The sequence below is a fragment of the Furipterus horrens genome, unplaced genomic scaffold (genome assembly GCF_987537825.1).
Source record: "Furipterus horrens unplaced genomic scaffold, mFurHor1.1.pri manual_scaffold_6, whole genome shotgun sequence".
Classification (NCBI taxonomy): domain Eukaryota; kingdom Metazoa; phylum Chordata; class Mammalia; order Chiroptera; family Furipteridae; genus Furipterus; species Furipterus horrens.
In genome coordinates this window covers 91,217,898-91,235,076 of record NW_028327176.1, presented here as the reverse complement: position 1 = coordinate 91,235,076, position 17,179 = coordinate 91,217,898, and the positions used below count along the sequence as shown (strand labels likewise).

Sequence of the window (17,179 nt, the reverse complement as noted above, 5' to 3'; positions counted from 1 at the left end):
TGATCTGAGACCTGAGGAGGGGCAGAATTTTACTAGGCAAAGGAGAGTAAGGGGGTATGGAAGAGAAAGGCAAGCCAAGGAACCAGCATGTAAAAAGGCACTGAGGAAGGGAAGTGTGTGGGCTATTTGGAGAGCTGAAGGAAAGAGAGTGTGGCTGGGAGAATTGAGTGAGAGGAGAGTGGAGAGGTCAGCAGGGGGCAGATTATACAGGGGATTCGGTTCTCTATTCCAATAATAATAAATAACAATAATGAAATAATGGCTAACATTTATTGAATATTTACTGTGTGTTCTGATGATTTATATTTATCTCATTTGTCTTCATGATTTACCTATGGGGTAGATAGTTTATTTTCAATTTTTAGAGATTAAGAAACAGGCTCAGGGAGTTTTCAAAACTTAAACAGTAACACAACAGTAAGTGGTGGAGCTGGGATTTGAATCCAGACAGTCTCCTTTCAGAGCCTGATCTCAGCCCTTCCCCTGAAGGTTTTGCACTTTGAGAATGACAGGAGTTTGGAGGGGATGGCTTTGGAGAGGGTCTCTAGAATCTCATCTCTAGTCCCAAGCACGTTGCACTGAGGAGCTGGCTGACCTTGGTTAAGCCTCTTTTAACTCTCTGGGTCTCAGTTTCTCTTCTGTAAGGCATTGAACCAAATGGTCTTGATGGCCCTTTCTATCCTGACATTTGCACAGGGAGAGGCCAGGTGAAGCTGGAGGGGCCAGCTAAAGCTTCCAGAAGGAGACTGACCTGAGCTGGGCTTTCCCAGTGGCCTGCACAGATCCCACAAATCTGTTTTGCCAATCGCTGTGTGCCAGGCCCTGGGTGAGGAGCCGAGAACCCAGAGAAAGACCACAGCCCCCTCTTCAGAGCCCACTGCCTAGTCTGGGAGACACCTGTTGGGGTAAAGCGGGAATTGGAAAGGCAAAGCTTAGAAAGGACACGGGAGCTAAAGACAGGGCCTGCAAAGCATTGTGGGGACACAAGAGAAAGGTTCCCAGGCTGCTAGAGCATGCCAGGAAAGGCTTCACAGAGGAGCAAGCCATACTCCATGTGCACATTTGCTAGGTTGGGAGGCAAGCCCAGGAGAGAAGGGATGGGAAACCCCCAAGGTGTATGAAACTTGGCTTGTCCAGGGAGTATATTCTTTACAAGTGGATCTCTCAGCTGGGACACAGAATGAGAGAGGGAAGATGAGGCTGGGGGTGGCAGAGGCCAGAGCACAGAGGTCTTGTTTCCAAAGCCAAGAAGTTTGAGCTTTAACCTGAGGATGGTGCAGCCTCAGAGCAGGTGAAACAGCTCATTAACTTGTGGGGGTAAAGAAGGGTTGGGAACTGGGATGTTTTAGAAACAGGAAATCAATGGGGCACAGGGCCATTTCCTCCATTTGGCTCATAAGCCTAATGCTTAGGGCATTGAGGCTTTTTAAGGGTCTGTAGAAATGGTTTATACCTGGAAAAATAAATTAATTGGTACCAAAATACAAAGAGAAAACTGCAAAATTAAAGCCAACAAATGTATAAATGTTTATAGAGTATAAATTATGCTAACTAGATAACTGAACCTCAGCATGCCTTGTAGAGTTATTTGCAATTTATATTTAATGTAGGGCATTTTAATTTGTTTGATGTGTTGTGGGATGGGACCCATGGAAACCTTTAAAAAGACCCTCCATTTGGGCATTATGTTGGGTTGGATTAGATCTGGCTGTGAGTAATAGAAAAACCCTAAATAAAAGTGGCTTACAAAAAAAAAAAAAAAAAGTGGCTTACATAAACTAGCTGTGTATTTCTTTTTCATGCAAAAGTGAGCAGTCCAGGCTGGAATAGCAGCCCTGCTCCACCAAGTCCTCAGGGCCCACACTCCATCTTGTCTTGCTGTTCCGCTCTCCTTAGCACGTGCCTCCTTCTCCACAATGGCAGTTCCAGCTGTAGTCATCAACCTGCATTCCCGCCTGCAGGAAGGAGGCTTCTTCCTTTAAAGATATTTGTTTTCTGTCAGATCCCACTGGCCAGAATTTAGTCTTATGGTAGCCATAAGGCAGGCTGGGAGACACAGTCTTTATTCTGGCCGTGTGTCTTTTATTACTTTGAACGAAAGTGTAAGGATGTTGGGGGTACAAACTAACGATCTATAATAACACTTCAGAAAGAGAAGATGGTGGCTTTAACTAGTTAGAGCAGGATCGGTGGGCAGGAGAGAGGAGATTGAGGGAAGAGATATTTAGTAGAATTGTTTAAGATGGAATCTCCCAAAAGTAGTATTGTTGAGTAAGGGAAAAGAAGGAGTAGGCCAAGACAATTTCAACTCTTTCTGAGTTGGGAGAGCCTGAGGTAGAGACCCAGAAGATGGAGAGGAATTAGGGAGGTGAGTTCTGCTTGGAGATACTGAGAGATCTGTGGGACATCCGGGATGGGGAAGGGGGTGTCACATCTAGGGGAAGGGAAGCAGAAGCCCCACAGCAAAGGCCGGCTCAGGGGTATTCTTAACTCCCGTCCTCCCCTCCAGTGCCACCTACCATCAGCGTGCCCAAGGGCAGGGCCGTGGTGACCGTGCGCGAGGGCTCACCCGCGGAGCTGCAGTGTGAGGTGCGGGGGAAACCACGACCGCCTGTGCTCTGGTCCCGCGTGGACAAGGAGGCTGCTCTTCTGCCCTCGGGGCTGCCTTTGGAGGAGACTGCGGACGGGAAGCTGCGGCTGGAGCGAGTGAGCCGCGACATGAGTGGGACCTACCGCTGCCAGACGGCTCGTTATAATGGCTTCAACGTGCGCCCCCGGGAAGCCCAGGTGCAGCTCAACGTGCAGTGTGAGTCCCTCCCGAGCTGTCATCCCTGTCCTCGCCAGGCCTACCTCCTCTTCACCCCTTCACCCACCCCAGTCCAGCCAAACCTCTCCACCTACTGCTGATACCCCCAAACCTTCATTGATACCTTGACACATTTTTACAAATAAGGAAACCAAGTCACAGACAGGTTAAGTAACTTGAGTGTTCTCACAGCTAATTGGGGGCGGGACTGGGATTTGAACCTAGGGCATCTAACTGCAGGGATGTGATACTAAATCCCGACGTTATGCTGCTTTTCATTATATGGGGTGTGAGGGAACCATTTAAGGCATGAATAGAAGCCCAGTCTGGGATGCATGGCTGGAAGGAATGGCCAAGAGGGAGCAGGTATCTGCATGTGTATTGCGAGTGTGTATCTGCCCTGACACCTTTCCAGGGTGAGGGGCACTGCAGTAGGGATGAGTGAATCGCTTTCCCCGTGGGGCTGCTCCTCAGACCCACCTCGGCCAGGCTGACCGCCATCCCCGCCTCCGCCCCCAGTCCCACCGGAGGTGGAGCCCAGCTCCCAGGACGTGCGCCAGGCTCTGGGCCGGCCAGTGCTCCTGCGCTGCTCGCTCCTCCGAGGCAGCCCCCAGCGCATCGCTTCGGCTGTGTGGCGCTTCAAAGGGCAGCTGCTGCCTCCGCCGCCCGCCATCCCTGTCGCCGCCGAGGCCCCTGACCACTCCGAGCTTCGCCTCGACGCCGTCACCCGCGACAGCAGCGGCAGCTATGAGTGCAGCGTCTCCAACGACGTGGGCTCCGCGGTCTGCCTCTTCCAGGTCTCGGGTGAGCGTCCCGTAGGTCCCACCCCACCAAACCAAACCCACTTGGGCCCAGCCTCCGCCCCAATTCCAGTCCTGCACACCCCTGGCCCGCACCGCTGTGTTCCTGCCCTCCTACACCAAGTTTAGGCCGCTGCCTTTCCAAGACCCGGCCCTGCCAGGCCTAGACACCGCCCATCCCACCCGGATCCCACCATGACCTCTTACAGCGCTGCCCCTCCACTCATGCCCACTCTAGTCTAGGCCTTCCCCTTTCAAGACCCGCCAATACCTGTTGTGAGCCCCGCCTGTTTTAGCTCAGCCCCTTTCCTTGGACGCTGTAGCCCCGCCCCTCCCAGGCCCCTCCTTGACCACGCCCACGCCCCACGCTTCTAGCCTGGCAGGCCCCAGGCCCGGACCCTTCCTTTTTAAGGGCCCAGACTCACAGAAAGGCTCCACCCCTTCTAGCCTTATCCAATCCTATCTCAGCTCCCCGCGGTTCCCGTAGAAGGCCCCTCCAGTCCCCCCTACACCCGGTTTAGACTCAACCGCTCAAGCCCTCCGCACCGCACGTCTCGGGCGCCAAGTTTCAAACCCTTCCTCCTTCGTCGTTGGTCCCAGAGACTGGGAATGGGAAACCTCCTCTTTTCCGGACCGCGGGCCCCATGCGAAGGGCCTGAGCTATATAGCTTAAGGGAGAGAAGACGACCCTCAATAATGTATCTAGAACCTCGTGGGTCGTGCTGTGCCAGCCCGCCCACATTTCCTGAGCGGTCACCCTCGAGTTTCAGGCCCCTCGGTGCCCAGAAATCCCTCTCAGCCCCATCTCATCAAGTCATTCCTGGGTGGGCTGATGGGGCTGCGGACGCGAGTGGGTGCGTCAGAAAGGGGTGGAGGTTGTGCTGAGGGGAATGGAGAGGGGCTGAGGGGGTTGCCCTCCTTGTCTCTCTTTCTCCATTGGGTGGGGGCCGGTTCCCTGTCAGAGCTGGTGGTGCTGGCCCTAGAAGAACCTTGAACAGGCCTGTGCCCCATTCCACCACACTCCCAGCCCTCCCGACAGCCCCAGGCTGACCGGGTGCTCCTTTAGCTCTTGTTTGGCTCCCCTCACTCAGCAGCAGGGGGCTAGCACCACAGGTCACTGGCCACCTCCCCAACCCTGCCAGCCAGAGGCCCCTGTGACATCTCCCACCTCCTCCCCCCTCCCCTGTTCTCCACACTTTCCCTGTCTCCCCACCGTTTTGCCTCTCTCTTTCCGACTCCTATCTCGTCTCTTCCTTCTACCTCAATGCCATGGCCCTTCTTCCTGTCTTTCCCCCAATCCTTTCTTATGTCTTTTCCAATATTTCCTCTGTCTCCCCAAATTTCTCCTTGGCCTTTCTGCTCCATTCTCGCCAACACCACCTCTTGGAATTCTCAATCTCCCTTTTCTCCATCTCCCACCCTACCCCCTCCCACACCCTCATTCTTCCCAAATCCCTCTTCTCCCCTCATCTCCGGTCTTCACAATATTCCTTCTTTGTCTCCACCATCCCCTCTCTCTGTTTCACTCCATCCTCTCCCGTGCCTCCTCTCTCTGTGTCTCTCCCCGTCACCCACCCTCATGGCCCCATGCCCCCCTCCCTGCCCTCTTAGCCAAAGCCTACAGCCCGGAGTTTTACTTCGACACCCCCAACCCCACCCGCAGCCACAAGCTGTCCAAGAACTACTCCTACGTGCTGCAGTGGACCCAGAGGGAGCCTGATGCTGTTGACCCCGTGCTCAACTACAGACTCAGTGTCCGCCAGGTGGGCCAAGGGCGGCAGGGGCCCCGGCGTCAGCTGACCCTGGAGGTGCTCATCAAGGCAGGGACAGGGGTTGGAGATGGGGGTGGGACACACTGATCCTTCTTATAGACGGCCCTTCCGTACCAGAGAGGAAGTGTTCTGGACACAGCGGCAGGAGCTTGGAGGCACTAGGGCTCGGACCACTCTGGACCCATGCTCTGGGCAGAGCCCTGAGAATTGGGCAGGGGTCAATGGAGGGGGAGGGGGCTCACAAAATGCAGAATCTACTCTTATGTCAAAAGCTTAACAAAATACCATATGATACCACCTGATACAGGAGACTAATGAACAACACGAACAGATGAGCGACATGGAACAAGGAACAGAGAAACAGTTATCAAGGGGGAGGGGGGAAGGGAGAAAAGGGGGGTAAGTAGGGGAAGGGTTTAGTAAAGGAATTAGTATAAATGACCCACAGACATGGACAACGGGGTGAGGACTGACTGTGGGAGAAGGGGTGGGCTGGGCGCGGGGGGAGCAATGGGGGAAAAGGGACAACTGGAACAGAAAAACAATAAAAATAAATTTAAAAAATAAAAATAATTTTTTTTAAAAAGCTTAAGGCAGAAACTTAAGGCATGAGCTTAAGTCTCACCTACGGGGTCTCAAAAATGCAAAGCTAGAGCCACTGTGCTGGTTTCATATCCTGTCTAGTTTCATGTGGTTCTACAAGCCCACAGGGCGCTTTGGTGGAGGGTAAGAGTGTGACTCTGGGCAGGCTGCCGAGGCGAGGATCCAGCTCTGTATGAGTGTGGGCAAGCTACATCTCTTTGGCCTCAGTTTTGTCATTTATAAAATGGGTGTAAAATTACAGTATTCTGCCTCACAGGATCGTTATTTTGAGGCTTAAATGAGTTAATAATTGCACACCATTTAGTGCCTAGCACATATTAAGTGTTCGATATGTGTTGCTATCATTTATTATTAAGACAGCCCTGAGAGGGAGGAATGGAAGGGGCGATTGCTTTGTCCCACAGATGAGGGAACTGAGGGCCTGGCTTCCTAGTCCTTTGCTCTTTTTGCTGCTTGATGCTGACCCCCAAAGTCACACCAGGGCCTGGGCTGGTGCTCTGGTGGAGGATGTGGCCTGCCTAGCATCTGGGAACTCCCTGTATCTGCAGTTGAATCAGCACAATGCCATGGTGAAAGCCATCCCAGTGCGGCGTGTGGACAAGGGGCAGCTGCTGGAGTACATCCTGACTGACCTCCGCGTGCCCCACAGCTACGAGGTCCGCCTCACACCCTATACCACTTTTGGGGCCGGTGACATGGCCTCTCGCATCATCCATTACACAGAACGTAGGTGGTGGTGGTGGTGGTGGTGGGAAGGGTGGGCCCATCTTATATCCAGGAGACTTCCTCCACCCTCCCCACAGGGTTCCTGAGCTTGGGGCTCCCTACTGTGCAATGCCCTGCTCTGTCACTATAGGCAAGGTCCTTCTGACTCCCTGTCCCGGCTCTGGGGACCCTGCCCCTGGTCCTAAACTCAGGCACCCTCTGCACAACCCCACTCAATTCTGACTTTGTTATCTTGTTTGCTTTCTCAGCCATCAACTCTCCCAGTCTGTCAGGTGAGACACTCCTTTCCACTTTTCCTTTTCCTCAGAGACACAAAAGCACCCCTGGTGGGAGGAAGGGACCCGAAGAGATACCCGGAGAAAATGGATGGAGGCCAGCAGCTTGAAGGAGAAGCAGAAAGGAGCAGGGCTGGGCTTGGAGATGTTTGCATCCAGGGTTTATTCTGGGCCTCAGAGGTGGGGGACAGGGTTGGAGTCAGGGGACATCTGTAACTCACGGCCTCACTCAGCACCACTCACACTGTTTTTAAAAGAAAGGCCAGGCTAATATACATCCCCTGTTCTCTGGGGCAGGTGTCCTTAACCTGAGATCCATGGACCGCCAAAGGATCTGTGTACAGAATTCAGGGGGTCTGTGAACCTGGAACCTGGAAGGGCATACACTTCTTTATTTTTCCCACTTTCTAGCAGAAATGTAACAGCTCCTTCAATGATGAATGTAGGCAACCAACCATAGTAGTGCAATCAGTACTTGTGACTTTGTCATCAGAAATCTGATGTTTTCACATCACCGTAAAGTTCTTGGAGCTACTTCTCAGTATCATTTACATCCATCAGTATTTCAAAACTACTGCAGTTATTAGACCTAACACTAGATCTCCTGACTTAATTAGATAATAAAGAAACCTTCTTATTGTATCACAAATTTGTTTAAAAATATTTAACACTCTTAGTATAACTGATATTCTGTGCATTCCTTTGTATTTCATTTTATGCATTTTAAATCATTCTTCTGAGATGGGGTCCTTAGACGTCAGTAGTTGCCAGAAGGACCTGTGGTGGCGCAAAAAGATTAAGAAGTCCTGTTATGGGAACAAATTAGTCAGAGACCCTGTTGCTGGCTTCTCAAGCCTTGGAATCCTGGGCCCACACCTTGGGAGGGGTGGCCAGGGAGGGCAAAGCTGGGCCAGTGGACCTCAGGGGGCTGACCCTCTTGTCTCACCCCCCTCCCCATCCCAACACAGACAACACCTGCCACTTTGAGGATGAGAAGATCTGTGGCTACACCCAGGACCTGACAGACAATTTTGACTGGACACGGCAGAATGCCCTAACCCAGAACCCCAAGCGTTCTCCCAATACTGGTCCCCCGACGGACATCAGCGGCACCCCTGAGGGTGAGGACATGGCTGATTGCTAGGAATAGAGGACTGCTTCAGGGGTCTAGCCTCAGGGAGCCCCAGCCTGAGGGGAGATGCGGCCCCGTCCTGACAGAGGCTCAGGAAGAAGAGGATCTTCAGTAGAGCCAAGAGCTCACAAAGACTGGCCTAGACCCCTGAGATTTGAGCCAAGGAGGATGGGGTGCGATGGGGTGAGGCCCCTGGTATTCATGTAGCTGAGACTAAGGCAGGGAAGGAATGAGGTGGAAAGAGGCCTGGGTGGGGAGAAGAGGGGGCTGTTGGCTATCTCCCCCTCCCCTGCAGGCTACTACATGTTCATTGAGACTTCAAGGCCCCGGGAGCTGGGGGACCGCGCCCGGTTGGTGAGTCCCCTGTACAATGCCAGCGCCAAGTTCTACTGCGTCTCCTTCTTCTACCACATGTACGGGAAGCACATCGGTGAGTCAGGGGGCCAGGCAGTCTGTCCTGGGTGTGCTAGGGCAGGGACTGGGGCTCCACGGGAGGCTAGGAACCTGCTCAGGTGTGGCCTGTTTCCCACCTTGGCTGAAGCTGAGCAGAGGGGAAGGTCCAGAGCTAGCTTGTGTGAGGTTTTAAGATGATCAAGGCTTCCTGAGACTGGGTGGAAAATGGCTCCAGCGGGATGAGATGGGGTTCTTGAAGGGGATGGAGAAGACGGCTAAGACGTGACTGGATTTGATTGTCTGCCAGGTGCCAGGCGACGTCTTGGGTTCTGTGCATCTGTGGTCTCATTATCTCTCACAACCACAAGGTGAGGGAGGTGTTCAGAGAGGTTAAGCATTTGTCCAAGATCACACAGCGCCTAAGTTTGTCTGACTCCCTCAGACCCTAAACACAGGGTTGGAAGTGCGCTGCTTTGTGAGCAGTGAGAGGAAGTCCTGCTTTCTAAGTGTGGGTGTGAACCTAAGGAATGCTCTTTGGAAAGACATGGCCTTGGTAGAAGGGTCACATTAATCAATGAACTAATTCATCAATGCAGCCTTTGCTTCCAGAGCTCCTGCTCTGTGTTGGGCATCAGGTGCTGCAGTAAACTGGATGGACAAGTTTGCCATTCTCTTGGCACCTGCAGTCAAGTTAGAGACAGACATTAAACAACTAATTGTACCAGATAAGATTCAGTGGCCACTGTGACACATGTCCACAGCAGAAGGACAGAGGCCAAGACAGCTGGTAATAGGGACCGACCCTGAGGCCTGGTTATAGAAGACTCTGCTGAGGAATTGACATTTAAAAAAATTTTTTTGTTTGCTTGTTTACTTACAGGAAAGGTAATGTATTCTGCATGGGTCAAAAGGTACAAAAGAGTACATGAAGAGAGTCCTCCCCATCCCAGTCCTCTTGCCACCTATAGCCCAACCCCAGAGGCAATCAATGTACTAGATTTGGGGGGAAATTTCCAGAAATACTTTATGCATGGAGAAGCAGTGCCCATATATTATGCCCCCTCCTCAATTTTACACACACTGTTCTGAGCCTGTTTTTCCTCTGAACCGTGCATCTCAGTGACCGTTCCTCATCAGGCCACACAACACTTAATTGTTTTCCAAGGCTGCACAGTAGAGGAAAGGACTTTCATTAAGTGTGGACCTCAAGGCTCATTATGGAGAAGTCTCCACAACTCACACGATGGGTCAGGCTGAACCAATGAACTGGCATGGGGTGGGATGGAAGGGGCCTGCAGACCATCCACATAGGCCAGTGTGCCCATGGCTGGGTCTGGACTTGGTGAGAAGCTTCGAGTAACCAATGCAAACCAATTCTGCTTTGCCCCAGCCTTTCCCAATTTAACACTGAAAGTCCCACATCACAGGCACATTTGGAGAGTTGGTCACTTTATCCCCAACTCAGGAGGGACATGGGGGACCCAGCTGCTAAGAGGAGCATATTGGATCCAGTAGAGCCCCGGGAAGTCAGGCCTTGTGAGCTGGGGTGCTGGGGTAACCGGGAGCAGTCTGGGCTCCAGAGCTTGCTTGGTGTTTCTCAGGGGCTGGCACAAACTGTCAGTGAAAGCTTCCCAGGAGCAGATTTGATTCCAGCTGAAAAAGACCCTCTAAGCATTAGATGTGCCCAGCAAAGGAGTGAGCTGCCCTGTCCCCAGACAGGAGGATACCTGGCAGGGTGCTGTGGAGGGGATGGACCCCTGTCCATGTCATGCTACTCCTGGCTCTGTCCCCTTCCATCACCATCTCCTCCAGGCCTCCTATACCTGATCGTATCCTGCTGACTTCTCTGACCTCATTTTCTGCTGCTCTTCCTCTGCCTAACACTTAGCTTGAGCACACTGGTCTCCTTGCTTCTATTTAAATACTCAAGGCAGGTCCCTGCCTTAGATGACTTTGTTCATGATGTTCCCCTGGACTGGAACATTCTTCCCTTTCCCTCATTCAGGTCTCCTCAGAGAGGTCTCTGACAGCCCCATCCCTGAATTATTTTCTTTATAATGCTTACCACCAAGAGAGCACAAGTTCCAGGAGGGCAGGGGTCTTTGTCTTATTCACTGATGTATCTCTAGTGCTTAGAATAGTGTCTGGCACCTAGTGGTGCTCAATTAGTTGAATAAATAAACAAATGATAGGGAGCTCTGAACTTGATAAACCCCAAGGTAACTTCTAATCCTAAGAATCTATAAAAGTCCTTTCTCTTGATGACAGTTGAGAACCAATAGCAATTGGATGGAGACTTTCCTTCAAGGAGTCATAGGGAAGAGAAGATGGGAATCCCAATGACTGTCACACCCCTGAGCAGAGAGCAGGCTGGGCCTGGACAACTGCAGTTTAAGGACTGAGAGTTCCCAGGAAACATAGAGAACTCCCAGCTTAAGCCTAGGAAGATTTCTGGGAGGAGGTGACATTTCAGAGAGACCTTGAAGCACAGGAGGGATTTAGCTAAGGGAATGTGGTAGGGAAGGACATCTCAAGCACTGGAAAGAGCCTAGGCCAAAGTCCAGAGGCTGAAAAGCTGGAGTATGTCCAGACTCAAGCATACTGTTGCATTTGGCTTTGGAGGAGGTGAGGAATGTGGGGGAAGAATGCAGTGAGCAGGACCACTCTTAAGGGAGGTTGAAGGTCTTGGGCCCTGGCTGACACCTGGGAAAGGCTATCAGGAAGCCCCTGAGCAGGGGGGATCTTGGAGCTGATGGGGTACTCAGGGAAGGGACAGAAATTTAATTTTTTTTGAAGTATATTTTGTTGATTATGTTGTTAGAGTAGTCCCAATTTTTCTTCCCTTTGCTCCCCTCTGCCCAGTAACCCCCTTCCCTCCAGCAAGCCCACCTCCCTTAGTTCATGTCCATGGGTCATGCATACAAGTTCTTTGGCTTCACCCTTTCCTATATTATTCTTGACTTCCCCCTGTCTATTTTGTACCAACCAATTATGCTTCTTAATCCCTGCACCATTTCCCCATTTCTCCCCTGTTCCCCTCCCAGCTGATAATCCTGCAAATGATCACTATACCTATGATTCTGTTACTGTTCTGGTTTGCTTAGTTGGATTTTGTTTTTATTTTTTAGATTCGGTTTTTGATAGTTGTGAGTTTGTTGTCATTTTAATGTTCATAGTTTTGATCTTCTGTTTCTTAAATAAGTGCCTTTGACATTTCATATAATAATAGCTTGGTGATGATGAACTCCTTTACCTTTCCCTTGTCTGGGAAGCACTTTATCTGCCCTTCCATTCTACATGATAGCTTTGCTTGGTAGAATAATCTTGGTTATAAGTCCTTGCTTTTCATCACCTTGAATACTCCTTGCCAGCCCCTTCTTGCCTGCAAAGTTTTTTTTTGAGAAATCAGCTGATAGCCTTATAGGCACCCCTTTGTTGGAAACTCTCTGCTTTTCTTTTGCTGCCTTTAAGATTCTCTCTTTATCTTGAAGCTTTGGCATTTTAATGATGATGTGTCTTGGTGTGGTCCTCTTTGGGTCTACCTTGTTTGGGACTCTCTCTGCTTCCTGAACTTGTATGTCTATTTTCTTCGCCAAATTTGGGGAGTTTTTCTTCATTGTTTTCTCACATAAGCTTTCCATTTCTTACTCTTACTCTTCTCCTTCTGGCACCGCTATGGTTTGGGTGTTGGCACGTTTAAAGCTGTCCCAGAAGTTCCTAAGCCTCTCCTCATTTTTTCCAATTTTTGTTTCCTCATTCTGTACTGGTTGACTGTTTTTTTTCCTCTATGTATTCCAAATCATTGATCTGAACCCCGCTTTCCTTTGCTTCACTATTGATTTTGTGTGGATTTTCCTTCATTTCACTTAGCATAGCCTTCACTTCTTTCCTTATATGTTTGCCGTACTTGAGCATATCTGTCAAGCCTGTGAGCATCTTTATCACCAGTGTTTTGAATTCTACATCTGTTAGGTTGTCTATCTCCTCATCTGTTAGGTTCGCTATCTCCTCATCGCTTAGTTCTCCCACTGGAACCTTGGTCTGTTCCCCCTTTTGGGCCATACTTCTCTGTCTCCTCATCTTGACAGGCTCCTGTGTTTGTTTGCCTCTGTGTCTTAGGTAGAGCTGTCGCTCCTGTTACATTGTAAGGGGCAGAGCCTTAGATATCCGTCAGTACAGGGCAACCTGTTTCACCACTTTGTGGTGCTGTATGTGGGGGAGGGGCCTGAGAGGGAACAATGCCACTTGCTCAGCACTCGCCCCTTTTCCAGGCACTTCTCCCACTTCCATATGGGACTGGTGCCTTTCTAGCTGTTGCCCTGGCTGTTGTTCCCAGAGTGGGTGGGCCTGCAGATGTTCTAGGACTGTGGGGGCCCTTTAAACAAGTGGACTTGACTGAGAGACCGGCAGTTTCTTCCTTCACCCCAACCCCCACTGGTCTGCACAGTCAGAAGCAATGAGACTTGATTTTCCCCGGTGCTGGGACCGTGAGCTGCGCGGTCTGGTCTGGTCTGGTGCTGGGACAACTCCCCAGGTGTCCCTCCCAACTTTTAAAAATGTGTGACTGTGCTTTCCCCCGGTCTGCCGCTGCAGCCGCTGTTGCCACCACCACACTGCATCCTCTCTGCCCCAGCTCCGCCCCTCCTACCTCTTTAGATGAGTATTTCTTCTTTATATCTTTGTCTGTTGGACTTCCATGCAGCTCGATTTTCTGGAACTTCTGGTTGTCTCTAGTTTTGAGGTAGTTGTATTCCTTCTTAGTTGTGGAGGGAGATGCAGTGTGTCTGTCTAGGCCTCCATCTTGGTTGGAAGTCTCTAGAAATTCAATCTTTGTTTCAACAGTGAAAAGGTCTGGTTTCCCCATTAGTGTCCTTGGGGCAGGGTGGTGAGAAGGAAAAAACAGGTATGAATGATGCTGGATCCCCAGGGGCAAAGGAGCAGGGGAAGATCTCTAAGAAAAAGAAGAGAAAGAAGTCCCTTTGGGGCTGGTGGGGAGCCCAGAAGGCACCGGGGCTTCAGCCCTGCTGAAGCCAGTATGGCACCTCCTGGCCCACTGGGTGGTGGTGGCAGCCCTCTCGTGACTCCATCTGCTGGTGAGGAAGGGGGTGTTTCTTGCTATCTTTGTCCCTCCTCTCCCCTCCCACCCTACCTGGCAGCTCTTGGCACCAGCTGTCCCCAGACCTTGTGTTTTGCAGGCTCTTCTTGGTCCAAGTCAACTCCTTTAATCTCAGGCAGGTAACATTTGGTGGCCCTCCCCCATTGGGGGTCTGTCTATCTGGTGTCACAGATGGTGTGGCTTTGTCTGTGGGCAGCGCTATGGAAATGTCAGCCACCAGGCGCCATCTAAGTTGATTCCTCTTCCCTCTGAGCCAGGTCTTTCATGTCCCTGGGGGCTGGAGGAGCCCGGAAGGAGGCATGGTATGGTCCAGGTGGTCTTAGCCAAGCCACGGTTCCCCCGCCCCACTCCCAGTGTCCCTCAGCACCTCCAGAACTCCAGGCCCTGTGGCTGTGGGCACATGGGCTCAGCACCCACAGACTGATGCTTCCAAAATTTCACTTTCATTCTTTTTACCACAGCTCTGTGGCACATATACTAATCTTGTTCTTTAAATCAACTCATTCCTTTTTTCTTTGCTTTGTCCTAAGCATTACTATTAGAGAAATCATGGGTTTGAAGGGCTAGTTTTAGTCACCTCTTAAACATACATATAAGTATTAAAAATTTTAAAGTCTATTCCTATACCTCCAGAAATCATCCCACGTATCATGTACTGCCATGGATCTGCATTGTGTGTTTTGGAATCCTGCTGTGCACACAGACGTAGGCCCCATCACCCTGGGACAAGTTCCCTGTCTAGAGGGGCAATGGTGGTGTGTGTGTGTGTTTTGAGGGTGGGGGATTAGCTGATCAGGACAGAAGGGAAGAACTGCAAGAAAATTTGCAGACTGTCCTGGTGAACTGAAGCCCTGCTGCTGTTTCTTTCCTGTGTTAGCTGTTGCCCCTCCCCTTGGCCCTGAGATAATGGGACATCAAACCAGTATGTAATGGGGTGAAGGACAGTGCTGTGGGCAGTGGTGGAAGAGGAGGGCTTGGTAAATGAGGAAGGGGAAGGGTGTCCCTGTTCAGACCTCACTGGCCCCCTTTCTTCACACCCACCACAGGCTCCCTCAACCTCCTGGTACGGTCTCGGAACAAGGGGGCCCTGGACACGCATGCCTGGTCCCTCAGCGGCAATAAGGGCAACGTGTGGCAGCAGGCCCATGTGCCCATCAACCCCAGCGGGCCCTTCCAGGTGAGTCTGCCGGGCCCAGAGGTCCCTCACAGGCTCTTCCAGGCCTTGGACAGTTGCTCTGGCCAGGAATCACTGTGGAAAGCTTATTGTTGTTCCTCGGAGCCTATGGGGAAAGTAGGCAGGGTGAGGGATGGGGGGCTTCCAGGGGCACTGAGGGGAAGGAGTGGCGGTCTGTCTGGCAGCACCTCACTAACCCCTGCTCCCTGCTCTCTGACCCCACCGCAGATTATTTTTGAGGGGGTTCGAGGCTCGGGCTACCTGGGGGATATCGCCATAGATGATGTCACACTAAAGAAGGGGGAGTGTCCCCGGAAGCAGATGGATCCCAATAAAGGTGACGACTGAAAGGGGGTGTGAATCTGTGGGGAGCTGTGGGTAGGCACCTGTGTTGGGGGAGGAGAGTGTTTGTGTCTGAATGGGAGGTTGGAGTGGCTGGGTGACAGGCTGTGTGTGTCAGTGACTATGTGAACACTTGGGCTCCGTCTTGGCTCAGGCTGTGGGGCATATGTAGGACAAGGAGAGGACCAGATCCTGCCCTCCTGTGCGTGTGCTGAGCTATTTTCATACCCGAGTGCCTCCCGTGCCTGTGTCTGGGTACATCTCTGTGCATGGATCCAGAGGTTCCCCTGGGGGGCCAGCTGTTTGCAATAACAGCTCAAGTTTACTGAGCAGTTATTCTGTAGCAGGCAAGATACAATATGCGTGAACCATTCAATCCTCAAAACAGTCCTCTGGGGGACCTCTTACTGTGAGAGTCATTTTACAGATGAGGAGACTGAGGTCGAGTAAATTGCTCCCACAGAGCCAGGACTTGGACCCCAGCAGGCTGAGTTAACCCCTACGGCACACCAGCTCAAGCCCATGCTAAGTGCATAGACAATGCCTACCTTTAGGTCCCCAGAGAGAGGGGGCGAAGTAACTGGCCCTCCCACGGCCTGCCTGCCTGCCTGCCTGCCTGCCTGCTACTCCCTGGTCCTCCCAAACTGACTGGAGCCCTGGTCTGTCTCCCTTCTCTCCTGTCGCAGTGGTGGTGATGCCGGGCAGTGGAGTGCCCTGCCAGCCACACCTGCAGCTCTGGGGGCCCACGGTCATCTTCCTCTTGGCGTTGCAGAGATGATGAGAGCTGCGTGGCCCCCCACCCCGCCCCTGGCACACCAAAGTGTCGGCATCGTACCAAAGACTGACCCCCGCCAGCCGGGGTGCCTGGGGCAGGACTGACCCACCAGGAAGGGGGCCTATATTGGCTGCGAGGATGAGCAGAGAACAAGGGCAGAGGTCCGGCGCGGAGGCCCTGCAGACAGTCTTTTGACACACGCACACACACACCCACACCCACACTCACACACAGAGATATTAAAGCACAAGTTTCTATCCGACCTGCCAGCCAGCACCTTCTTTACTGCAGAGACGGGAGACTCACCTGAATGGTGTCTTCCACCCAGGGACCTTGCTGCCACCTAGGCTTGTCCTGGCTGCACCTGTCATGTGTTTCTGCCCTCACTTTGTCCCTAACATAAGGCTGAGCTCCAGCCCTGTGGCTTTACCAGAAAGGGAGGAGACACAAGGGCCCTGCCCTTAACCAGACTCTGGGACTCCCTGGAGTGGGGGAGGCTGGGATCAGAGGGGGCCAGGGGACACTTTGTGAGCTCTGTGAATGTCCCTGTGCAGAGGACAGTAAGGAAGGTGAGGCACCTGCTGCTTGCAACTCTGTTTCTGGGGCAAGGGCTAGAAAGTGGAGACTCTTTCAGATCCCCTGACCTGTTCCTGGGATGTCATACTCCCCCCTCTCTATGCCCCCTTTGAAGAGACCCAGCATGGGGTCTTGGGCCTGGGCAGTCTGAAGATTGACACCTTCCCCCGCTACCCCCAGCTCCTGCTGCAGCTTCTGGATTCCTGAGAGCACAGTGTCCATCCTCTCAGGCTGGTCTAACCTCTGCCCCCAGCTGCATCTCTGGAGAGCCAGGGGAGCGGTGGCCAGGCCATTTCTGGGCTTAGGCTTGACTCTGAAAGGGGCAGAGGACAAGTCCTGATTTCACAATTTTGTGTCCCCATATCGGACACTGAGCTGGGGAGTAGAATGGAGCCTCCATTTCTTATATACTTGGCATGAGGGGGTGCCCTGGATGGGAGGGTGTGTGGGGGAAGACTGCCCCTGCCCTCCTCCACTGGAAGTGCTGTCTGGTTGCTGTTCCTGTCCCCCCTGAGGGCCAGCGAAGGAGGAAGGGTTTGTTGGGGGTTGGGGGGGGCAGTTGCTGGTCACCCTGTTCCCTGAGAGCTGAGCTCATGTCCCTCAGCTGTGAAAGGGCTCCCTGTCCTTGGGCCCTTGGTAGGGAGCCTGAGTTGGGTATGATGGGATCTAGACGTCTCTTCCTCAACATC

The 17,179-nt window shown here is 52.1% G+C and overlaps 1 protein-coding gene across 1 annotated transcript in view; it reads left to right on the top strand.

The window, feature by feature from the left end:
• The window catches only part of MDGA1 (MAM domain containing glycosylphosphatidylinositol anchor 1), a 54,525-nt gene extending 38,349 nt beyond the window's left edge, over window positions 1-16,176 (top strand). Inside the window, exons 8-17 of the mRNA XM_090282334.1 lie at window positions 2,510-2,806; window positions 3,326-3,610; window positions 5,218-5,369; window positions 6,530-6,707; window positions 6,956-6,979; window positions 7,951-8,103; window positions 8,410-8,544; window positions 14,670-14,800; window positions 15,026-15,134; window positions 15,826-16,176. Of these exons, the coding sequence (XP_090138460.1) occupies window positions 2,510-2,806; window positions 3,326-3,610; window positions 5,218-5,369; window positions 6,530-6,707; window positions 6,956-6,979; window positions 7,951-8,103; window positions 8,410-8,544; window positions 14,670-14,800; window positions 15,026-15,134; window positions 15,826-15,917 (1,556 nt within the window). The 3' untranslated portion in view covers window positions 15,918-16,176. The remainder of the gene's footprint in view (window positions 1-2,509; window positions 2,807-3,325; window positions 3,611-5,217; window positions 5,370-6,529; window positions 6,708-6,955; window positions 6,980-7,950; window positions 8,104-8,409; window positions 8,545-14,669; window positions 14,801-15,025; window positions 15,135-15,825) is intronic.
• Window positions 16,177-17,179: the final 1,003 nt, after the last annotated feature.